The 26,072-nt window shown below is 38.7% G+C and overlaps 1 protein-coding gene across 1 annotated transcript in view; it reads left to right on the top strand.

Annotated features, from left to right (window-relative positions):
- The window catches only part of LOC137273931 (cytoplasmic FMR1-interacting protein-like), a 40,473-nt gene extending 14,829 nt beyond the window's left edge, over window positions 1-25,644 (top strand). Inside the window, exons 7-29 of the mRNA XM_067806838.1 lie at window positions 2,269-2,376; window positions 4,126-4,329; window positions 4,785-4,901; window positions 5,472-5,549; window positions 5,881-6,095; window positions 7,455-7,602; window positions 8,359-8,512; window positions 8,770-8,852; window positions 9,367-9,440; window positions 9,796-9,892; window positions 10,346-10,422; window positions 11,777-11,885; window positions 12,197-12,316; window positions 13,607-13,806; window positions 14,762-14,849; window positions 15,539-15,682; window positions 16,233-16,323; window positions 17,042-17,172; window positions 17,812-17,890; window positions 18,068-18,183; window positions 19,630-19,868; window positions 20,560-20,707; window positions 21,358-25,644. Coding sequence (XP_067662939.1) covers window positions 2,269-2,376; window positions 4,126-4,329; window positions 4,785-4,901; window positions 5,472-5,549; window positions 5,881-6,095; window positions 7,455-7,602; window positions 8,359-8,512; window positions 8,770-8,852; window positions 9,367-9,440; window positions 9,796-9,892; window positions 10,346-10,422; window positions 11,777-11,885; window positions 12,197-12,316; window positions 13,607-13,806; window positions 14,762-14,849; window positions 15,539-15,682; window positions 16,233-16,323; window positions 17,042-17,172; window positions 17,812-17,890; window positions 18,068-18,183; window positions 19,630-19,868; window positions 20,560-20,707; window positions 21,358-21,525 — 2,988 coding nt within the window. The 3' untranslated portion in view covers window positions 21,526-25,644. The remainder of the gene's footprint in view (window positions 1-2,268; window positions 2,377-4,125; window positions 4,330-4,784; window positions 4,902-5,471; window positions 5,550-5,880; window positions 6,096-7,454; window positions 7,603-8,358; window positions 8,513-8,769; window positions 8,853-9,366; window positions 9,441-9,795; window positions 9,893-10,345; window positions 10,423-11,776; window positions 11,886-12,196; window positions 12,317-13,606; window positions 13,807-14,761; window positions 14,850-15,538; window positions 15,683-16,232; window positions 16,324-17,041; window positions 17,173-17,811; window positions 17,891-18,067; window positions 18,184-19,629; window positions 19,869-20,559; window positions 20,708-21,357) is intronic.
- The last annotated feature ends 428 nt before the right edge of the window (window positions 25,645-26,072 follow it).

Genomic DNA, 26,072 nt, shown 5'->3' with positions numbered 1-26,072 from the left:
CTGCAAGGGTGCATCACGAAATCACGGTGAAGTGATCGAAAACTGGACAATTATGCACTCGTCACTTGCCGGAAGTATACAAAGCTAGGTTGTCAGCGATGGGCTTTATGGCCTTTGGCAATCTGATTGATTAAAAATGCAAACTACAACTTCATGTGGGTGAAAAAACTGGAGTGTGTTTTGTATAGTATTCCCAGAAATTATCATTACGTTTATTAACTTCTGGCGTTTTACTTACATAAACATGTTAAAACATCATCCTTTTACAGTCTCAGTCTTGTTTTAGTACTTTGTTAGACCTCCTCGCTCAGCAATGCATGCCTGAATACGCCTAGGCACACTACCCATCAAAGTTTGTAGGTAATGGTGTGACAGGGTATCCCAATATTGGACCACCTCGGCCTTCATATCTTCAATATTTCTCAGTCCCTTTTGGTTTATTCTGTCCATGACTCCCCACACATTCTCAATTGGGTTTAGGTCTGGGCTGTAACTGGGCCAGTCTAAAACTTGAACATTTTCGCCCGACAACCACTGTTTTGTGTAGCGCGCAGTGTGTTTTGGGTCATTATCATGCTGGAAAATCCAATCATCTTCATACAATGTTTGTGCTATCGGAAGAAGGTGACCATTTAGAATGCTAATGTATCTTTCTTTTGTCAAGTTTCCCGTGAAAACACACAATGGCGTCACTCCGCGAGCCGATATGCCACCCCACATGTGAAACTTCGGGCTATGTTTTGGTCGCTGGTAGATAGGTTTGACAGTATCTTTGGTCCAAATTTTCACACAATTAGGGAAAAGCCAAACAGAACTTTCATCCGAAAAGAAAACATTATCCCAATCTTGATTTTCATGAGCCCGACACCAGTTTAAATGTGTTTCCTTTTGTGCATGTTTCATCAACGGCGAGGGAATTCCACGTTTTTTCACCCAATTAAGTCTCTTTAATTCCTGCCTAACTGTTTCATTGCATACCTGAGGACTTCCTCTGCTAATCATTTCATTTCTGATGTTCTCAACACTTTTCAATTTGCCCCTACTCACAATCTGCCCAAGTCTTCGGCGATCCACAACACTGAATTTCCTAGGCCGACCTGCCCCTGCTTTGTGCTCTATCCCGGTTCCTGTTTGAATATTCTTCAAAGTTCTGTATACTGTAGACAGAGGAATACCATGTCTACAAGCTAACACTTTAGCATCAGCCTCACCCCTTTCAAAATCATCTAGAATGAGCTTTCTTTTCTCTCTTGCTGTAAATTCTGCCATGTCAACACAGGAAGCCGTCTGCTCAGACAAGGGAGATAACTCTTGACGTAATGAGCTGCCTTCTAAGCCTTCAAGGGTTGTCTCCCTTATTTAGTATGCTTAGTGCATAGTGAAAGCCCTTTTTCCAATCTTAGCATCATTAGAAAAAAACCCAAGATTTTCTCAATAATTTCTGGGAACACTGTACACAAAGGTGTTAGCCAATCAGACTGCCGGAGGTCGTAAAGCCTGGGAATGAAGGTGGGGCCTGGTCTGTTTCATCACTGTTTGTATCGTCATCATCGCATTCTGAATCAACTCGGGATATTCTGTCGCGCTGATCGGGAACGGCCTTCACAATGTCGATTGAGTTTGCTCATTTGACTATTCACACCATTAATTAGTGTTAACTGGGATTGCCGAGGATTTCAAAGTGAGCATCGGTAACTGGCACTGACACTGATTGAGTTTGCTCAGTTCGTTATTCGCACAGTTAATTAGTGTTACCTGGGAGTTGCGGGGATTGCAAATCAGTTTGCTATAGACGGTAGGTTCGTTATAGAAAATTGGTTATTCACGACTTTTTTATATGATAACATATAGTGGTTTATTTCGGACTTTTAAAACAGTTCGCTTTGTCCGTCAGTTTGTTATATCCATGTTCGTTATAAAAGAATCCTACTGTAATTGAATGGTTTTCACTGCATGCGTCATATTATGACATGATATGATTGTTAGCGATACAGCTTCTCAATGGAGAGCTTGGCATTTACTGTTGCAGCGGGTAACATTTTTTCCATCTGGCTCTCTCCCGGGAGTAGTGACACCCAAAATTGTGAAAACATCATTGATGAATGAAATAAGAATATTTTATGAAGCTAAGACAAAGACTAACTGATTGGCAAAGTGAAACTGATTACTCAGTATTCTAGGAGAAATTCTGTAGGTCACTAGGTAAGTGCTCTTCAAGACTCAGACAAGTATTGTATTTTATTTTGAAAGTGTGAAATGCTGTTTCAGGTGATGGCCTTTGGGCTTTTCCTGATGAACTCCAAAGAAGGCATAAATATCTACAAGATGGATGCCAAGAAGAGAATCAACATCAGCAAAATAGACAAGATTCTAAAGGTGAGCAGGGAGATGCATGCTCCCGATCTCTTAGTACTAATGATGCTTTACAGTTTACAGTGATGAAAACTGATTGTGTGGTACTCTTAGTCTTAAGGAAAACCATTTTCAATGGATAGTCAACTTCCTTATTGCGATGGATGTTTCAGTGTAGGTACAAACACATTATCAAGTTTTGATACCAGTGTATTATGACTGAAAAGTCACACTCAATGCAGTAAAGAGGTTGACTATTTTACGAACTTGAAACTTCACCAATACAGCTTCTGAAATGAATAGAAGTCTTAGTCTTGGTTCAAGTTTCATAGTGTTATCATAATTGATTTGGTATTATAGAAAGGCCACATTTCTAAAACCTTTATTGTCACCTGGGTATTTGTGTGCATACACTATTCAGAAAGGTTACAGTGCCATACTTTGCTGAGGTTGCAATTTGAAGGAATTTTGGTTTCATGAAGTCCCTATATGGAATTTTTTTCAAATCAGAATAGCGAAAAAAAAATATGAAATAACACAATAATACATATCCTCATCCCAAACCTCTTATTTTTTTCTGTGTGTGTGTGTGTTTCGGTGTGTTTCGTTTTGGGAGGAGAACTCAAAACCGTTCTATATTTTTCTGCAAAACTTGGTAGATATTTCAGTCAGAACCTGAAGTGGTGCCTTTCGTTATTTACAGGTATTTGTGATTTACTATTTTCTCGTTTTCCATGGAAATGTTTTGGACTTAGTCTCAAAATGGAGGGATGGGCTTCGTTTCTGGAGCAGAACTCCTTATATTATGACCTTATCGTTTTACATGATGACCTTATATCCGTATGTAATCTCCTTATATTATGACCTTATCGTTTTACATGATGACCTTATATCCGTATGTAGTCTCCTTATATTATGACCTTATCGTTTTACATGATGACCTTATATCCTTATGTAATCTCCTTATATTATGACCTTATCGTTTTACATGATGACCTTATATCCTTATGTAATCTCCTTATATTATGACCTTATCGTTTTACATGATGACCTTATATCCTTATGTAATCTCCTTATATTATGACCTTATCGTTTTACATGATGACCTTATTTCCTCAAGTGATAGCTACCTCCTCACATGATCACCTTATGTCCTTACATAATGTCCTTAACTCTTTATATTATGACCTTATATTTTGACATGTTGACCTTATCATTATATCTCCTACGTGTGAACCTTTTCACTTGACCTCAGTCTTATCATTATATTATGACCATATATCCGTATTTAAAGACCCGTTCTCTTCCTATGTAAACCTTTTCTCATTACATTATCACTTTATCTCCTTACGTGATGTCCTTATCTCCTGATATTATGATCTTATTTCTTTACATGTTGACCTGAACTCCTTATACGGCGACCTTATCACTGTCTCCCTGTATCCATGACTGACCATACTGTTTCATACTTTCTTTCTTTCAGAAATTTGAATCTTCTTGTTCACATACTGTCAATTTATGTCAAACGCTTTAGCTTCCAGTATATATTGCAGTGTAGATGCCAGTATTACAGATATTTACATATTTATACCAATGCCTAGGGGTAGCCTAGTGGTTAAAGCGTTCGCTCGTCACGCCGGAGACCCAGGTTCGATTCCCCACATGGGTACAATGTGTGAAGCCCATTTTCTGGTGTCCTCCACCGTGATATTGCTGGAATATTGCTAAAACTCACTCACTGTACCAATGCTGTAATGATGAGCTTATTTCCAGCAACTGGAAGTTGTGCCACTGTATGGAGACATGCAGATAGCTCCATTCCACTTCATCAAGAATGCAGCGGTGTTTGAACCATCAAAGTGGCCATGTTGTGAGTCCAGCCAGCCCAGCCCACAGTCCAACCTGCTGGTCAACCTTGAGGCCATCCGAGAAGACCACATGCAGTTCATCAGCCAGCTGTCTCGTCACAGCAATGAGGTCAGCACAGTCAGTGGACACACAGAACTGTAGCGTTCAGGATTTAAACTGGTTCCTGATATTGTTGAGAGTATCCATGATCACTGTCTTAATTGACTATTGGGACTGAGGGGTCTCACTTCCTTGGCTGATACATGTCATCCTATCCCAATTGTGTAGATCAGTGCTTATGTTGTTGATATTGGATTGTCTGGTCTAGTCTTGATTACTCACAGACCACCACCATATAGCTAGGATATTGCTGAACGGGGCATTAAAGAGCAAATAACTATCAAACCAACCAGTGCATTTGTAAGAGCCCCTCTTCTTGGCCATGAAATCAGTCACTTTTTCTTATTCTTTCAGAGCGTTACCTTTTTTCTATAAATATGGTGGCTGGTGCTAAAAAATTGTCATTCCATTTATTTGTGAAAATGTTCTTCCCATAAAAATTTCTAGTTGTGTGCTTGTTTCAGGCTATCACTACCACTAGGGAGAGTCCACGGAATGACACGGAAAACAAGGAACTGACAGACTTGGCGCTCCGTGGATTACAACTACTATCAGCCTGGACACAGCAGGTCATGGAACTGGTCAGTAGAAATGCCTTGTAGTCAGTTGCCATGACTTGCAGTGCCACCTGTGAAGATAAGGGTTAGAGTCGGTCTTCAGCAACCCATGCTTGTCATAAGAGTCGACTAAGAGTCGTGTGGTCATGCTCTCACACTTGCTTGACATACGTTATCATATCCCAAATGCGTAGATCAGCGCTCATGATGTTGATAACTGGATTGTCTGTTCCATTTTTGCTTAATTACAGGTAGTGGCCATACAGCATATGACATGAGTGTGGTGTTAAACAACAAACACTTGCAGTACCACTTTGTATTGCATCAAGATCAGGATCATTTCACCCTATTTTATAATTCTGTAGTTAAGGGATATGTGTTAATATATTTATATATATTTATAGACATGTAAAGAAGGCAAATTTTGGTTAAGTATTGGCCCTGAAATATTGTTGAGATTAGGTTGCTGAATGTTCACACTATCAACCACCAGTTTCCTGGACTCAGACTTTAAAGTTACCTGCAGTGTACATGATGGTGTACAGACAACATGAACTCATTCAATGTGTTGTAATACTTGCCATTTGTCTCCAGTATTCCTGGAAGCTGCTGAACCCTACTGATCCTCGTCAGAATCCCCTTTGCCCACAAGATGCCGAAGAGTATGAGAGGGTAAGTGGTGTTATATTCTAAGTTGTCTACCGTGCAAGTTCACAGGATGCTTTTCACTATTCACAGAAAACTTCACCTATTCCTTACCTCATCTTTCCTTCATGAATCCTATTAAGAAGGTTTTTGACAATTGAACAGTTGTTATTGAATTTTTCAGAGGATTCTACCCATAGTGCTCTTGACAGTCACATTAGGAAAAAATTGCAAAATGTTTTATTCCCGTTTGGGAGATCTAATTGTTTTTGAAGCTCACGTAGAGATCAGATCTAGATAAATAATTGCTTGTACTGACTCTCCGATACAATCCTGAGCAGAATGTGTTGTTATTCAGTCCACTCGGTACAACTACAGCAAGGACGAGAAGTTTGCCCTGATTGAAGTGATAGCCATGATCAAAGGGCTGCAACTCCTGATGGCCAGGATGGAGTCGGTTTTCATGGATGCCATTCGGCGCCACATCTATACAGAGTTGCAGGACTTTGTACAGCTGATACTCAGGGAGCCACTCAGGAAGTCCATCAAGAAGAAGAATGATGTCATCAAAGTGTGAGTAACCAGTTGGAGTGAGTGAGTGAGAGAGAGTGAGTTAAGATTTAAAGTCACATCAGCAATATATCAGCCACATCATGACTAAAACTAATTCTAAATTCATAATACATACATATAATATATAAAACCCTGTCAATGAGGACAGTAAAAATTACTAGATTATCACAAAATGATTTAAAGGCTAGCACATGTCATTAAAAGAAGAAAAATATTTGGACAATACAGTGTAAAATTAGTCTACAGCTCGTCATCAAGTGAAGTCAATCACCATACGAGGGACCATGGGGACTTACAGTACATTTTCTTCCAGCATGAACCTTAGCTGGAATTACAGTATCCCTTCACTGTGCTTCAGCTGTTAGCAATTTAGACACAGTCTGCCTTACATTAAAACTGCTTGGATAATAGAGTATATTATGTGGTACTGGGTAATATCTGTTTGTTCGTTATAATATGCTTGTGGAGATCAGGAGTTGCAACCCTTTGAAGAATCATGACTTGTGAAAAATAATGGTTGAGAGAAGTATATTAATGGATTACATGGTCAGGCTTGCTACATTCCTTGATGGGATAATATCATAATGTATGTATTAATGGTCATGATGTCTAGTTTGTCTGGTCCAGGCTTAGTTACTTACAGGCCACCATCATAAACAGGTATTGCTGAGGTTAGCATTTCAGCATGTCTCCAAACAAACAGATGTTTATAATACTGTGTTCATCTCATGGTTACCGCCTTCACTTGTCACACTAAACACCTGGGTTTGATTCCCCACATGAACACAGTGTGTAAAGCCCATTTCTTTTGTCCCCATCATGATATTGCTGGAATATTGCTAAAAGCAGCATAGAATCATTCTCACTCATTAACCTACTTGGAAGGATCTTAAAACTTGTTTTGTTAAGAAGGAACCAGGGTCTTTGAAATGGAACCAGTATGACATTATGCTGCTGTAACAGATGAAGTTGTTTTGTATCAGAAAGTAAAACATATATAAAATGATCCTGTTCTTGTGATTGGGACTGAAAAAGACAACACTTTAAAATGACCCACAAATATACAGGTTAGAACTGGTCTTCAGCACTTGATCTGTGTTTGAAGAGGATCCTATGGCATCGGATTATCAAGCTTGCTGACTTGGTTGACACGTCCTTATCATCACATGCACATGTCCCAGTTTTGTGGATCACTGGATTGTCTCCACCAGACTCAATTATTTACAGCCAGCCACCATATGGCTGACAAAAAAATAAATGAATCTGTCTGATAACAGTTTGTCCTATTTGTGATACATGTTTGAAGTCATTTTGTGATGTTTCTGTGAGAGTCATATGTTGTCCTGTGTTTATTGACAGGATCATCATGTCTGTGAGAGACACGTGTGCTGACTGGCTCAGGGGAGTTGAGCCCCAGGAAGATCCCGCCTTGCGGGGAAAGAAGGACCCGGATGATGGATTCCACATCAAAGTCCCCAGGAGGAATGTGGGACCCTCTACCACACAGGTAAACACTTTGATGTATTGCAAGGTCTGTTTCAACTCATGTTCTTGCATGAGATGCGATATTAACCCTAACATCAGTGATGCTTAGATACTATGTAGTTGTATGAGTTGTAATATTAAGCACAGCAACTTTAATACATAGATATATCATAAGTTCTGGAAAAACTTCTTGAATATCTGATATCAGACTTGAATAAATGATTCATCTTGTTCAGACACGTGAAGATCTGGGGTAGAATAAGTCTTCAGCAACCTATGCTTGCCACAAAAGGCGACTAACGGGATCGGAGGGTCAGGCTTGCTGACTTGGTTGACACATAGCATCAGTTCCCAATTGTGCAGATTGATGTTCATTCTGTTGATCATTGGATTGTCTGGACCAGACTCAATTATTTACAGTCCGCTGCTATATTTATTGTTGAGTGCTGCCTTAAAGTAAACTCACTCATCTTGTTCATGGTTATTGATGTGCTTAATCTTTTGGGTGTCACCGTTGTGCCACTTTCCTCAGTGACTATCAGCTGCTTTAGCAATAGTAGATAAATTAGGAAGTGTTGTTATTGTTCCATGTGTGTATGACAGGTGGCATATGTAGGGCAGGTATGGCTACCATTTCTTGAACACTTTGTTTAACTTTTCGTAGTGATTCATAAACTGTATGCATGATGTAGTATGAAGTCAGAATGAACTCCCTGTAGAAATTTCTTTTGATAATTTCGTCTCTTTCACTGACCGCCTCATGTCTGTTGTTTTACAGCTGTACATGGTACGCACCATGCTGGAGTCACTGATCGCAGACAAGAGTGGCGGCAAGAAGACACTGCGGAAGGACATTGACATCCAGCACCTACAGACGATTGACAGCTTCCACAAGACTTCCTTTTTCTGGAACTATGTGCTCAACTTCAATGGTAGGTGCAGCAGACATGAACACCAGTAAGGAAAATATGATACTCATACATCTTGTTTATGTTGTATTCTCCCCAGGGAGCTGATAATACAATTTGAATGTGCTCTTACTTCTCAACCTTTGAAAAACTTTCATCACCGATTGCGAGCATTCACCTGACCACCATTCTTCCTCTTTGTTAATATACAGTTATCAGTAGTTTCCAAGTGTTGCATTTCTTGTGAAGACATGACCCTAATTATATAATGTTGATTTCAGAGTCCCTGTTCAACTGCTGTGATTTGTCCCAACTATGGTACCGAGAGTTCTTCTTGGAGCTGACAATGGGCAAGAGAATACAGGTGGGTCAGGTTCATCCTCTGTGCTCAAGGGAACTTTATTTACAGTCAGTCCACAAGTGGATGAACACTTGAAATGACATCTCCTTAGATATAACAGGACATTGGTTCAAGTTGATGCTCAAGTTCATTTTTTTAACCCTATGTCTTACCTATTCCAATATGCCTTCACATTTCTTGTAATGATCCTGTAAGTTCTGTCATTTTCTTCTTTCCTTAAGATCCCTCTTACAGACTGGGAATTCTTAGAGATTTTATAGCCTGTGCCTGATTTGGAAAATTGCAGCATTGTTTTATCTATAAGATGGGGTTTGTTTTGTAAGTTAATTTCCTAGAGGGAGGAAGATACTGTATATCACTTCAGTTAATCATGAAGAATTGGCAGATCGGTGTGGAATGTGATGTAATGCCAGTCCTTGTGGTTGTACATCTACAGGTTCGTTTTGCCTGGTAAGCGCAGGATTATTTACTGTCATGTTCAGTGGAATGTTTAAGTATGTTTATATTTGTGGCGTAGTTCCCAATTGAGATGTCGATGCCCTGGATTCTCACCGATCACATCCTGGAGACCAAGGAACCTTCCATGATGGAGTGAGTAGACTATTGTAACTCTTCCACTCACCGACTGGCTCTTTTTGTCGTAATGCACACCAGTGTGTTACATTGGCCCTGGCTATTGCTACAGTGCATAGAGATTGTGAACTGAACATCAATCAGTTAGTGAGAAATATCAAGGTAGTATGCATTGACTGTTGACCTTTGAGTTCTCACTCAACTTATGTTGCATACTCCCAAGGGAGCCGAAATGAAACTCCTTGGACCGAAGTATATTTATAGGGCTTTGAGCATGTTTACATATAGTACATGCATGAGTACATATCGACCTGAAGTGTTTTAAGTGGCAGGTTTGTGCTTAAGATTCACTAGGCTGATATGTCGTGTACAGGTACATCCTGTATCCCCTGGACTTGTACAATGACTCTGCACACTTCGCTCTGACCAAGTTCCGGAAGCAGTACCTGTATGATGAGGTGGAGGCTGAGGTAAGTGACACAGGGACCAGTTACTTATCACAAGAGTGCACACTGTGCAGGTGACATGAATGTCCCATGTTTGAGGAAGCAGATTATAAGTTCCTTGTCACATCTAATCAGGAAGTTTGCATGTGTTCGAATATTGTTATGTGAAAGTGCAAGGGTTAATCAGACACAAGTGTAAACACTTTTTACATGCTTTTGGTGCATGTTTACATAAAGATTATATTGCACTTTACATGGGCGCAAATTTATATGGCAAAGTCACGTATGGACTTGTATGTTTTTTGGTAAATTTCTTTCATAATGTGCAGTTCAATTTGCCTCAATGGAGGATTAGTTAAAAACTGAAAAAATGTAGCCATCTGTACAGATGTTAAGAGAAAGAAGGGAATGTCTTTTGAAATTGTGAAATCTTATTATGTGTGACTATGAAATGCTAATACTCTGTTTCTTGGCCAGGTGAATCTGTGTTTTGACCAGTTTGTGTACAAGCTGAGTGACCAGATCTTTGCCTACTACAAGCATCTTGCAGGAAGGTGAGTACTGGTTCTACATGTTCCCTACTTTAGTATGCTTGCTTAGCTACAACTGTCTAAAGGGTAAGTGGGGTAGTCTTGTTGTCAAACTACTGTATGGATAAAAACTGATAGTAACAGCTTTCAGCATACAAAAGTATCAAACAACACTGCATGGTCTTGTCACTGTTGTGAAAGGCTGTGACTATTCACCTAGACCTCGATTTGATTTTCGATATTAGACCCTCAATTTGATTATTTTCGATATTAGACCCTCAGTTTGATTATTTTCGATATTAGACCCTCAATTTGATTATTTTCGATTTGTATCTTCATACAAATATAAACATCAGATTTTATTTAACTTTCAGCGTTGGCTTCTTTTAGTGTGAAATCCATTGTGAACTTGGTAATATCTACCAAACAACAATTCTCATTGGATAATTAGCGTCAACCAATCATGTTTCATCTTACTTCAGTGCTTGAAACAGTTTGAGTTAGAGTCAAAATTACATTCTATGATAGTGGAAATAATTTAAATAGATATTCAAATGCTGAATGGAAATGTTGGTGAACCAACATCTGAACCAGTATTGATTGGTCTTTTAGTAATGTTGTTGCAAAGTTGATGAACAAATGTCTAATCAACATGGCTCATGACTTCATGTACCGATAGTCAAGTCCTGCTGCCACTCATTTTTAATTTGCTTACAAATGATGTACCACTAAGGACTAACACCTGTAATCGGCACAGGCTCATGACCTGCTTTCCACATCTCTCCTGCAATGTCTATCCCATTTTGACACCCTGTATTTGATGCAGATGTATTACATTGCACTGTCACTGTGACAGAATTTACAAACTACCCCGGTATGACTATTTTCATCTCTAGTGGTACTGTTATTATTAACAACATATATGCAAACCTCAATGTTCAGTTTGCCCTTCTCTCTCTGTATGTTCATTTTTCCCTTCTCTCTATGTATGTTCATACTCCAGTGAGCTCATACAAAGTAAATGACAAATCTTTCGTGATTTTCCTTATCAGGCAATTCACTAAATGGGACCTGCTCCTATTATCAGTTTCTCCAGTCCATGCCTACTTATAAACTCAAATTGTTTGGTGCCAAGTTCTTTCAGTATGTAGCTGCTACCCTCTCAGACTTTCTGCTTCATGATCTAAAACTAGTATCAACTCTGCCACTCTTCAGAAACAGATTCAAAACAAACCTCTGTCAACACTGTTTCATAAATCCATGCATTTACTTATACATATGAATTGTGACTTATCAGCGTTTTGAGCATTGCTTTTGTGTGATGGAAGTCAGAATTATATACATATTGTTATTATTAACCATGGTTGTATTCTTGTAGCATTATGCTGGACAAGCGGTTCCGAGCCGAGTGTGCCAGTCAAGGGGCCAAAATATTCTACCCAGTGGCAAACCGCTACTCAACGCTGCTCAAACAGAGACACGTCCAGGTAAAGTGATAAGAGGATTCATGTCTGTTGTTGTCATACAGCCCAGCAGTTCTTGCTTCTTGCTGGTTCAAATCCCAACATGGGTAGAATACAACTCATAGTACCTGGAAATAGTACAGTCTCATAGTACAGGGAAATATTGTTGACTGCAAAACATATCTCTCAAGTGCACATTTCAGAACTGTTTTGTGTTTGAGGACAAGTTGTGTTTAGTTCATGTTTAAACCATGTCTTTATCTTTTAGATTATTCTTTTGCATGTTTGTTCACTGACTTTTGAAATAAGTAATACTATGACACCTATTTTTACAGATATTAGGTCGTTCATTTGACTTGAACCGTCTAGTGAGTCAGCGACTGAATGCTGCACTACAGAAGGCCTTGGATGTTGCCATTTCACGGTTCGAATCCCAGGACATCACTGGTGTTATGGTGAGACCACAGGACAGAGAGATTATCCAGTTGATATTTCATGTGTTTTGAGAACAGTGAGGTAGCATCCAGTCTAAGTAAACTTGTCCTCAGTACTTTTCGTTACACTCCACCAATGAGTCTTACAAAACCTTAAGAGAGGTCGCGTCAGGTAACCTTTGAGATTGACCAATCAAAACACAGCTTACCAAATTGCGAAAGTGCACATTCGCACATACCTTATGAACACGGCGTACGTACAGCCATGACAACAGTGAGTAAACAGTCGCTGAATATAGTGTTTTAGACAATATTCAAGGATGTTATCTTGCGGAAATATTAACTAATGGTAACCATGACAACAGAAACCCCAAAGCGTATATACTGCAGGTCAAATAACTGTTATATGTGGATTTTTGTTTGTGGAGAGATCTGTGTCGGTGACCTGAATATTTTGCAAGTCCCTCCGGTCCCTAAATAGTAGCCGTTGTCTGATTGGTTAAATCTATTTAATCGTCTCGCATTTGATTGGTCTGTCATTGGTTGCTCAAAGGTTACCTGACGCGATCTTCTACTAGGTTTTGTTGGACTCAGTGGTGGAGTGTAACGAAATACACTGAGATGAATTTACTTAGACTGGGTAGCATCGAGATTAGAGCATTCACTAGCACCAATGATACCCAACATGGATACAATATGTAAAGCCTGTTTGTAGTAAGCCCTGAGATAAACATTGTTAAAAGCATCATAAAACCATGCACACTAATTCATGCATTCATCAGTACTCGCTGATTCCTCAAAAGCTTAAATAGACAAACACGGATTTTCCTGTGTCTGTCTTATTTCGACTCCTCAAGGAGGTGTCCCAACATGGGATCTGGTGAGTTGCAGGATTCAGGATATTTCCACGAATGTAACCAATGGTGTGTTACAGATGACAGTATCTGATTGCTTGATTTGTAACATTGTTGTAAACAGAAGAAATTGTCTTCAGTTCCGACACATCTTATAATGAAAACAAAATTTGGGTCAGTATACCCGTCTTTGTCTAGGACTCATGAATATCTTCTGTTAACTTGTCTAGGACCAAATTTACAGTTTAGATATTTTCACACCACTGTAGGCCCTATGACACCTCACATTAAGACTCTTGGGATTATGCAGTTTTCAATTCCATAATCTCAGGGTTGTTTTCCTTACCTGTGCCAGGATCTGCTTATCTTGAACTCAAGGTTCTCCACTTGTTCTACACTGAAATGACAGAATTTTCATTCAGTACACAGACACTTTTATGTATCATGTATTTTTCAGGAACTAGAAGGTTTGATAGAGGTCAACCGTCTGTGTCATAAACTCCTGTCCGAGCTGGTCGTACTCAACGACTTCGATGCCATGTTGAGTGAGGCAAACCATAATGTGTCCGCTCCTTATGGGCGGATAACTCTGCATGTCTTCTGGGAACTCAACTATGACTTCTTGCCAAACTATTGTTACAACGCAGCCACAAACAGGTACGTCCCAGTGGGACATGACAATGAGGTCACCCCGACTGTTTGTCTCTATATGGGTTCATACAGAACATGTCCACAGTATAACCTGTAGAGATGTCAACCATTTTGACTGAAAAGTTGTTTTCTTATGCTTGTGCCCAAAGTTATGATTTTGATCCACACATAAATGTGTCTAAAATAGCACAGAAATTAAAACTGTAATGCTGTGGATAGTAAACTGTTGTCTGCTGCTTAGGTTCAGAGACCTATAAGGTCACGGGATAGACTAGTGGTGAAAGTGTTTGCAAGTCACACTCAGACGAGGGTCTATTCCAAACATGGGTTCAGTGTGTTAAGCCCAATTCTTATATACCCAACTATGATATTGCAGGAATATTTCTAACAGTGGCTTAAAACCATATTCAGAGAGACGTATAACGTGTAACACACATGATTGGTAAAAACCAGTCTGATGTGGTGCCACAGGTTTCATATGACCATTGCCCTCAGCCTTTGTACAGTGAGGTGTATAGATCTGAGGAGAAATATCATCCCAAGTATTTGCTGTATACATGTGGAACATCAGTTACTTAGCAGTACTTTTGAGCTACCCAGTGGAAAGAAATTGCCAGTGACAATCTGCACGCATGCTGATCAAAGTCTCCAAGTTCTTGTCATCTCCAGCCCTCTCGAAATAACTGATCATAGAATCCATATAAGCTCTCATTTGGCTGACAGTATGGGGAGGTGTTGGTTGTGGCTTATATTGTTGATGTAAGGCCGAATGAAGCAAAACCAAGTGTTATAAGGTGATGTGTTACTGTTAATTAACGTCCGGAGAGTGAAGCACTGGATTGATGAATCAATAGTTATAAAGTTTACAAAGTAAAGAAGATACATTACAGCTATCTACCATTCGGATATTGTGGCAATCCCATCATTGGGGTCCGGACTTACATGTGAGCTTGTGTTTCAGGTTTGTGAAGACTCGGCTGCCATTTGTGACTGATGCCAAGCGGGACAAGCCACTCAACCCTTCACAGTATTACATCTGGGGGACAAAGGTCAGTCAGGTCTCTTCATACAGGAGGGCTGCTGTTATCTGTCACAGAAAATGCTTTCGTGAAATGATCAACTGTTATGAATTAAACGGATATATGGCATCATCAGAAATTATTATTGCGTTTGAACAGAATTAAGCAAAGTCATTTACCATGTTGACCAAAATTCGAAACTTTCTTACTATTAATCTGCCGCCAAATATATGAATGTTCAGACTGTGGATCAGTGGTATGTCTGGTCATTGGTCTGTGATCCATGAAGATTGGGCTAGCATTGATGTTCAGCAACCCATGTTTGTAAGAGGAAACTAACAGGATCGTGCTAAGTTAATGTTAATGTATGGCGCTTACGACTGTCTTGGCGCTAAGAGAGCTTCGAAAATGTAGTCCCTGTTCTGCAAAAGTTATCATAGCAAACAATTGTAAGTCCCTTACTTAACATAGACCTACAACAGTCATAGTGCTAAGGTCTCTTTTTGAAATGGGGCTGTGAGTAATATCACACTACACTAAGGTTTAATACTAAAAAAAATATTAGGGATACCAGCTTCTTTTATTACTTGAGTGCGACATTTCGATGCAGATTCTTGTATCCATAAGATTTGCTCAATATTGTATGTCTTGACTTCTAAAATGCCACTGAAAGAGGTTACACAAAGGTTCTATTTATTCACAGTGTGTTGTATTTCCAGGTACTTAACACCTCCTACACGACCATCTACAGCCTGTATGCAGGGTTCATCGGTCCCCCACACTTCAGGGCAATCTGCCGACTCCTCGGCTACCAGGGCATTGCAGTCGTCATTGAAGAACTGCTCAAAACTGTTGAGGGCTTCGTAAGTAACCAGTGCTTCAAATCTCTGTTGGGAATCCAGCTTAGAATAGATAGATCTGCAGCGACACATGCTGTATGTAAGAGGCAACTAAATGAAATGGATGGTCAGTCTTTGTGACTAGGTTGCTTACAGGGGCAGCTAGGTAGCTTAGTAGTGAAAACATTCATGACAAAAACCGGGGTTTGATTCCCTACATGGATAAAATGAGTAAACCCATTTCTGGTCTTTGCTGCTGTGATAAAGCTGGAATATTGCTAAATTTTGTGAAACCATTCTCACTTACTCAGTGTATGTGAACGTCTTGTTAAACAACATTTACATATTTCTGTGATTTTGCACCTGATCCTTAGCAATGTCCAGGTTATACCACATATATGGATGGTGATATAGTATATACTCGGAACTATCTAGGATATCATGTTATATGACTGAGAGGGTACTACCAGGCCCAGGTTATAGAAACCAACGTTGGCTTTCTGAAGCCTTGTTGCAAACATTTGTTGTCCTTAACGGTTTTTGAGATAAAGATGTGATATGTTGTGTTGAACAGCTGAAGGAGACAACGATGGAGTATGTGCGGACTTTGATGCGAGTGATGCCGGAGAGCTGCAAGTTGCTCAGATACGACTATGGATCTCCAGGTACTTTCCTTTCCTTCGTGCATGAATGTAATCTGTTATACTGTGTCTAGATCTCTAGAGGTCCAGCAAATAATTGTCCCTTTTCAAGGAACCTGAGACTGAAATATTCTAAAAAATTGCAGACCCAGTCGAGTATGAAATGAACTTAGATGTAGTGAAGCAGGTCAAATGAAAGAGTTTAAGTGTGTGACATGTCAATATTTGACTTAATAAGGGTTCCTCAGACTAAGAGTCTTCAGGTCTTTGGTGACCAGACCCCTCCCCCCTCGCCTGCAACCACACACCACCACCCACATGTTTACACTCACTCAGGGCATTGCAGTCGTCATTGAAGAACTGCTCAAAACTGTTGAGGGCTTCGTAAGTAACCAGTGCTTCAAATCTCTGTTGGGAATCCAGCTTAGAATAGATAGATCTGCAGCGACACACCACACCACACCACACCACACCACACCACACCACACCACACCACACCACACCACACCACAACACAACACAACACAACACAACACAACACAACACAACACAACACAACACAACACACTACACCACAACACAACACACTACACCACAACACAACACTCACACTCACACATACACACAACACAACACACACACATAATGAACCCCATTTATGATCACAAGTAACCATGGACATATATTCAAAGTGTTACTTGCCTATTGTTATGAGTTGACTGAGCATCTGTGAATCCCACAGGTGTGATGGGGTACTACCAGGCCCAGCTGACAGACCTCATTCAGTATCCTGACTTGAGGACGGAGGTGTTCCAGAGCTTCAGGGAGATGGGCAATGCCATTCTGTTCACACTGCTGGTGGAACAGGCACTGGTAAGTTATAGCAGTAGTCTGTCACAGAAAGTGTCATGGTGTTGACAACTGTCTGTGTGCCTCATAGAGACACGCTGAATAGAAACGCAGATGTACGCGTACAAGATACCAGTAGAGTATTGCAGACTAAATTCATTCACCCAGTGTCGGCCTCCTAGGATTATTACTTTGGTAAGACTCTTGCTTGTATCCCATCTAAATTTTAACGATTAGAAAATATTTCCTTGTTTGGCATGTTTAGAAGTTGTATGTGTCTTATCAGTTGTGGAATATATGTTCAGGTGATATGATTTGACCAGAATGAAATGTAAGTGGGGATATGGGCAGAAGTATTTCCGCACATTTGATGTTTGTGGCATAATGACAGTTTTATGAAATGTCTAAATGTGTGAACTTAATTTTCATGAAGCAAAATGTTACATCTTTTACTTTATATTAGTAAATTTTACAATGGTGTATGATGTATTTATATGCAATTGTGGATGAGAATCCTGTTATATCCTAGAGCATATTTGATGCACTGCGCAACTGCATCAGCCAAGACTAAAGGTCACGAATTTAAATTGTAAAAGATGATTAAAAGACGATTCTTGTCAGCATTGAGCCTTCTGACTAAGCTGATCTCACCTTCTGTCACAGACCCAGGAGGAAGTGTGTGACTTGAAGCATGCAGCTCCGTTCCAGAACATCATTCCCAAACCGTTCATCCATGTCAAAGGTAAGCCATGTTTAGTAATTCATGGGGAGTTTCCAAAAGGGGAGTAATCACCAACCCTCAGTTAAAAAGTAGGTGATATTCATTTGCTAACCATTCCTTGCCTAAAATGATTCATACACAGTATCACTCACAAACTCATTTTCACAATCACCCATGCCACTACTACTGGTTTTACAGATGCAGAAAATCGGAAGAATCGTGATGAGGAGCTGAAACAAGCAATGAAGCAGCTGGAGAAGAAGTATGCGGCACTGCAGATCGTGTCAGTCATCAAGAAACTGGGGAACCAGACGGTCAGATATTGTCACTTTGCCTGTCTTCACCACATCACTACTTACCATATACACTCTGTACATCCATCACACTCTAATAACCGTACAGAAATAATTATTGTAACGTGCCATGACAGTTAAGTAATCTTGTCACCACAGATACCATGTTCAGTCAAACCATGTTTATCCAGACATTTTGGTTACACTTAGGAATTGTTTGGATAGCAAGGTGTAATCCTAAAGATGATCCTGAGTGTGAGTGCATTTTAGAAATGTTGCTGTCCGAGACTTGCAGCTCAACTGGTATTTCGCTGAGACGATAGCAAAGTGAAAAAGAATTTTGTGTCAAAGAACATGATGATTTAGGTTTAGTTTACAGTGATCAAATGCAAATTCTCAATAATATCTTGCTGACAAACATCTCTTGCCTCATGGTTATAGTCTGTCCCTGAACAGTAACTAAGTCTGAGAGGCTTTGTATTGGAGCAGTCGCATGTTATAGAAATAGCACAGCCATTACACAGATGTAATGTCTGTCGTCTAATAGAGATGTTTTTCTTAGAAAAACCAAACATAATGATAACTAAATATTTTTCGATCATTCTAACGAAACAAAAAACATGAAAAAATCAGTTATCTTCTGGCATTCATGTATTACAGAACCATAACCTAAATTCATGAATAACCTTGATTCGTTTATTGCAGTAATTATCATGCTAGCTTGTATATGACGTCAGGAAGCGGTACTTTTGAGGTACATGCAAAAATGTTCCAAATATTTGCATTACATATAGCTACTCTAAATCTAATTATCCAGCACTGAGAGAAATAGCCAAAGTTCACTAATACCAGCATTTCCAAATTTTATTTGTACAAAATATGAAGTTAAAAAGATACCGTTAGCTCCAGCTTTCTCACTTTTCGGTGTCTGTTTTCCTTGGTGTCTGTACTTACTGCAGTTAGCTGTTGCACATAGAGGTATAAAGTCACCAACTACATAATCCATGATTCAAGGCGACGTCACATTTTTCTGGGCACAAAAGTGACTGATGAGTACAAATGGCTTTGGTAAACAAACCTTTCATTCATTAAAGGAATATTAGTCATTTTCAATTCGTGGTGTCAATGAATGGAATAATCAGTACATATACAGAATGAAATCACCCATTTTCAATATGATTTTTGTTGCAGTTCTCTTATATCCACGAATTAAGGTTTCACAAGTATAGTCAGTTGCTGTACTAATATGGACCTGGCAATATGTAATTCCTTCACCTTTATAGACTTTTAGGGCATAGAGTTTTGTGGACCAGCTAATAAAAGATACAAAACCTAGAAATGAGCTAAAGCTTATTGACAAATTTTTAAAACCTAAGCAATCAGAATTTGGCCAAACAAACAGTCTGCAAGTATTAACTGTATTCTTTCACTGACCTTGACCTATATTTACTTCAATGATGCTTACAGCAAGCTGACATTGCTGCGGAGGGTGACCTGTTGACACGAGAGCGCCTCTGCTGCGGACTGTCCATGTTTGAGGTCGTCCTGAACCGCATCAAGTCCTTCCTGAATGAACCCTTATGGCATGGCATGCCTCCTGTCAACGGCGTCATGAACGTCGACAAGTGCACCGAGTTCCATCGCCTATGGTCAGCTGTACAGTTTGTGTTCTGTATGCCTGTAGGGGAGAATGAATTCACTGTGGAGTAAGTGTGGACTTGTAAACTCTGGATTCAGAATTTGTCATTTATGGTGATATTTCTTAGTGTCAATTTCCATTACATTTAAAAGATTAAGTAATTATCTCAAATTTAGGTCTTGTCTGTAATGTTAATATGCTGAACAGCAAAAGAAACACTCAGACTTTTTGTCAAGTGTTTAAATATAAGACATAAACATGAACACTTTCTTTTATGAGATTTCATTTTTTCAAAACCTATAGAAAGAGTAATAAATAAAATTATAATAATTAGAAGAAAATTAATCCAGATTTTAGGTTGCAGTTTGATATTCAACCATTAATATCTTTTAAGATTGATGGTATTTTTCTACTGTTGATGCCTTTTTAGAGAATATTGTGCTGAATAATCCCCAAATATGAAACAACAATTCTTGACTTACAGTTTCCTCCCAGTAACATAGTGGAAAAAATTAATGGCTAAACCACTCGCTGTGTTGCCACTGACAACTGGCATTGATACATTATCATTGTATAGTAACTTTAATCAGATATCTTTCTCTGTTTTTACCAGTTTTCACAAATGGTGAGCGGAAGGTTTGGAATCTGAAGTGACCTAACACATGATATTGCCAAGTAGTGTCCGTGCTGTACATGTTAATGCAGGTACAGTTCCTTGGACTGGCAGCAGTGTGTTGATTGTGTTTTCTGGGTTCCAGAGAGCTGTTTGGTGAGGGTCTGAACTGGGCTGGATGTACGCTGATCATGTTGCTAGGGCAACAACGGAGGTTTGAGTGTCTGGACTTCTGTTATCACATACTGCGAGTCAACCGAGTTGACATGAAGGATGAAAATGTCAAGGGCATTGTAAGTATGACTCTGCTTGTTGATCTTGTCAAAAGTGTTGATGTGTCCTGACTTTTTACTGTTATTATGTGATGGTGTTATTGTTTTGTGTGATTTGTGATGATTTATTGTGTTATCACTTATGGTTTTATTTGGTCATTGTTTATGTTTTTATTGTGTTAATGTTTATGGTGTTATTGTGTTATTGTGTTACGGTTTATTTCTTTATTGTGTTATTTAATGTTTTTTATTGTGGTATGATTTATAGTTTTATTATGTTGTAATTTATGGCTCTGTTGTGTTGTGGTTTTATTGTGTTATGGTTTATTGTGTGATGGTTTATTGTGTTATGGTTTTGTTGTTCATTATGTTTTCTTGTTTTGAGTTACATCAGTCTAAGTACACTTACATTGCGTTACATTGCTTTAAAGGTTAGCTAACAAACCGCAGTAGGTCACGTCAGCTAACCTTTTGAATCGGCCAATCCAAACATAGCTTACCAGATAGTTAAAGGTAACATTCGCTCATACTGTTTTTATGATGTTATTGTGGGATGTTGTTCTGGTGGAACGTTGTTATATCTTACCTCATTACCTGATAGTCTGATCAAGACATCAGTGATCTTGGTTTAAAAATGATGCATACACTCATGCAATAATTGTTTTTTTCAGCAACTGAAGAGAATGGTAGATCGCATCCGCAAATTCCAGATCCTCAACAACCAAATTTTCTCGGTTCTAAACAAATACATGAAGACAAGTGACACTGAGAGTATGCCAGTGGAACATGTTCGCTGCTTCCCACCGCCAATCCACCAGTCACTCGCAACAACCATCTAAGTCACTGGAACATGGGGCACCTAGTGGATGAAACTTCAGCTCATCAACACACAGGGTTTGATTTCCAGTGTCAGTGTTTTGTTTGGTGTCCTAGCTGTGATATAGCTAGACTGTCACTGGAATATGGGGAGCCTTATGGGTGAAGGGTTAGCTCATAGGGTTTGATCCCCAGCATCAGTACAATGTTTGTTTCATTACCGATTCTTTGTTCCAGCTGTGATATAGCTGGACTATTGTTGAAAGCATCATATATGTAAACACACCACGTACACTGCTGCATGGTAGAAACATCAGGCAGTCTGTATTTCTCAAAACCAATGACCCTTCTAAATGTTGATTATCTGCTTGATAGATAATTGTATACCTTTAACACAAAAATGATGAAGTCACCTTAAGTATGCACAAACTGACAAACAACTGTGAGTGTAAGGATATTCTGATGCAGCAATTTTGTAGTATGGTATGATGACCATCTGGATTATTTAGACAAGGAATATGCCATAAGTGGTAAGTCAGTACAAGTGATCTGATTAATGGCAAAATTATTCTTTACATGCTACCCAGGTGAACGTTGTTTTGTAACCAGAATGGACCAACTGAATAACTGAACATTTGACACTAGGAACGCTATATGAGCTTCTTTCCCACATTGGGAGTACTCGTGATCAGCCAGGGACTCATACCTTCTTTATATACTATGCAGAGTGCCACAGATCTTTACAGTCGGTCGGAAATATTTTACTTCCAGTTTTAGACCACTGTAATGGGCTGTCGAAGTTTAAGTTAACACAGCGCTTCATTTATACTATGAATCAAATTATGGACGGATAGAATCATTTTTTGTTTTATTTGGTTACAAGGCTGTCTTTATTGAAATAATTGTGTAAAATATTACACTTTTCCCCATGTTTTGTACATCCTACATGAAATCAAGGTTTTCAATATACTCAGCTTAGTATCTACCTAGATACTGTCTAACACTGATAGTATCTTAGGCGTATACTTGTTTTTCTTTTGTTTCTGTCACTATGAAATATGATGCTATGGTGATTGTATTTCAATATGGTTTCCTGGTGATTTAAGGTAATATTCATGAAATCATGTCCTCGAGTTCTCTGCATTCATGATCAAGCTTGGGCTTAGTAGATATTTCTTCATGTTGTAGACAACTTGCCATTTACAAATCTCCAGCTATTTCAGAAGTTTATTTTTATTACCTTTATGTGCTTAAATAATTGCGTTTCATATGGCTATTTGTGGCTTATATATGTTTGAAACCCAATCCGAGATCTGATATCACATTTGATGTGCCAATATATAATAAGAAATAGAACAGAAAACATTAATCAATGTATTGATGAAGCTTCTCTATATGTTTGGTGTGTACTTCTGATGGACCATTTTCTCAAAAAATTAGGGGAGATTACTCTAAACATCACTTGCATCATTTGAATATTACTCCCAAGTGAACTAGAGTGTTTGTTGGTCGTTCACCTCCATTATATTATGTTATTCACAGATGAAGGTAAACTGTAGTCTTCAAATTTGGGGTATTATTTTGTCCATGTATTTATTCTTGTAAATTATTTAGCTTGTTCTTCACTTCTTTATCAGTGATTGATTTTCTCATAATTGATTGCCCAATGCTTGTTATTCCAGTGTCATATTTAGCATATAGAGATTTTCTCATAATTGATTGCCCAATGCTTGTTATTCCAGTGTCATATTTAGCATATAGAGATTTTCTCATAATTGATTGCCCAATGCTTGTTATTCCAATGTCATATTTAGCATATAGAGATTTTCCAATACAACATCATGAGACATCAGAAAGAGTTTATGTAGTATTTTCTATTCTCATCACTTTACAAGTAAGCTGTCCATAGATCCATTTTATGCAAATTACCTTCTCAAAATTGGTAGATTAGTAGTAAGACAGAAAGTCACTGTTTGTTCAGAAACATACTGAGTTCATCTTGTTTTAACCCACTTGATACCAGTCAAACAATCAAACACTTCATTTACATGTTTCCACAGAGAATTAGGTTTTCTTTGAGACATACAGAAGGAATTATTTTGTACTTTATGATGGTGATGAAGTCATGTTGTCATCAGGAGAGGCAAGTGCAATCAAATGTCAGATACGGTGGTTTATAAGTGCATAGATGAAACATGCTACTTACCTCATTGATGTTGATTGTATGTGAATTTCCTGTCTGTGTTTAATATTGCCTGTCTGTTCATACTACAAGAACAGTATTAGCCTGCTCTGCTGAATGGTACCTTAGATAGGTCCAGAGACGTGTTCAGAACCGTGAGTGTCCACGAACGCTAGTGAGTGTTCCATCCTGAATGCCTGTGTCTGTTCAAATGCCCCAGCACACACATGAACCATCAGCACAGCTGCTTGCCAAATGTACCAAGATTGCAATGATGTTTTAATGTTATTCGTCACCCCTCGCCCCTTTCTGTAACCTCCAACAAGAAGACTTGTCTGGGTGTAACACAAGTTGGTCATGAATGGTTTAATGTACCCAAGTGCTCGCATTTGTGCAGGGCCGATGCGAGCGCTCATGGGAGGCAATAGCACAGGTGCTCATGGTTCTGAACATGCCTCAGCTGTGCCATTATTGTTTGAAACCCAAATTCTGGTTAATCAGTCAGCAAGTTAATTGTTCTTGGGATCTGACCAAAGGGTGAGATGTCTATGACCCTGTTATGATTCATATGATTGCAGCCAAAATTTTCTACATGATAACTACTAAAAGACAATTTTCCTTAAAACTGTCATTTTCTTATTCTCTTCACATTTTTCAGATAATATTCATGGTTGAAATTCATAGCTCCAGCATGCCTACAAGATATGATTATGCTTGAATACTATATTTTATATTCTTTTGTTTTGCGTTAAGTTTGAATAGGCTTATACAGGTTTAGATAGCTTAGTCTTCTATGCATAGTTGTGTGGTAGCTAGTATCTGTGATAATTCAGACATGTTGACTGGCTCAGGGTGGAACGGCTTGGTTGTAGGATCTTGTAGTGTTGCTGTGCTTGTCTTTGTGTTATGTTGTGTTACCTCTCACAAGAGCTTTATTTACTTTGAGAAACTAGAAAAAAATATGCTGGATGTTTAAGGAGATGCTCTGTGAATGTGAGAACTTGAATTTGATCATTGTCTGATGTCCATTTCTCAAAAAGAGTGTAATACACATGAAACACAATTTTCATATTAGAATAACTAAGTAAGAGAAATATCTATTCTTAAGAATTCACATGTTATTTATGCATGATCAGATATCCATGTGAAAGATATTTTGGTTTCTTTTGTAGAAATCTTTGTCCATGACGGCATTTAAACCACATACACTTGACTTGTTTTTCTGAACAAGATGAACCTGATTCTAGGCCAAGGAAGTATGACATTGACCATTATGCCTGTTGCATGTGGTGTCTTGGATGAGCTTGCAGGTTGATATTTGCTGTTTGGAGTAGACTAGAAATTCTAGGATTTTAGCCTCAAGTCCACTGCCAATGTACGTGAAAAAAATTCCAAATTGGAATGAAAATTGCCTATGTGATGTCTGGGTCATGAGCTTTACTGATATCAAGACACATAGGCTTTAATGGTTAGGTATACATAATGGAATAAAACCAAATTATAGCTGTGATGTTAAAAATGTTTGAAAAAGCTCGTTTCTCCAAAATAATTATTTTAAAAATATTTGAATATTGCATAAACAAAGTTCATGACTTGCGCACGGAGTCATCTTAGTTTGGAATGTAGAGAGATTCCTGGCTAGATTTCAGTGCTTATATTGACCTGAAGCATTGCTTAATGCCACTGTGTACAGTGCAGTCAAGGAGTTGTATTTTGTAATTGCTGATAGGTAGTACACTATTTTGATGGCAAAATGTTCTGTAGTATCACCAAGGTATCAAGTAATCTGTTGGATGTTCTTCATGGGAACATTTTCACTATTGTACAGTTCATGATGCTGTTTGTACAGTTTTTTTCTGAGTAGAAATCATCCCGTTTTCAGATTATCAACATTTTGTAAAGCCTTTTTCCTACCATTGAATTTATGCGCTATATCATTGAATAAACATTTAACAAATAACTTGATGTTTTGTTTCTACCCCACATGGGTGCAGTGTGTGAAGCCCATTTCTGGTGTCCTCAACCATGATGTTGCTGGAATATTGCTGAAAACATCATAAAGTCATCTATCTATCTATCTATCTATTGAAAATAAAACCCTGTTGAAAAGTAAAGACTTTCAAATTTGGCCAAAAAATACCTGTTTTTGGAGGCTAACTTGGGCTAAATTAGCGTTGGCATTTCTGCAATAAGTATTGAATGACCATCCTTTTGTTTTCTGGACTTATGTTTATTGTCTTGACCACAAAGGTTTTAAGAACATTCTTAAATGTGGTGCAAAACCCTGCTCACTCATTTGTTACATTTTAGTGTATATTAAATATATTCATAATTCTTGTAGTGGACAGAGTTAGACTAGTGACTTCAAAGGTTTCATACCTGTGAAGA

This window comes from Haliotis asinina, chromosome 2 (assembly GCF_037392515.1).
Source record: "Haliotis asinina isolate JCU_RB_2024 chromosome 2, JCU_Hal_asi_v2, whole genome shotgun sequence".
Lineage (NCBI taxonomy): Eukaryota > Metazoa > Mollusca > Gastropoda > Lepetellida > Haliotidae > Haliotis > Haliotis asinina.
The sequence above is the reverse complement of the archived record's forward strand: the minus strand, read 5'-3'. Positions and strand labels throughout refer to the sequence as shown.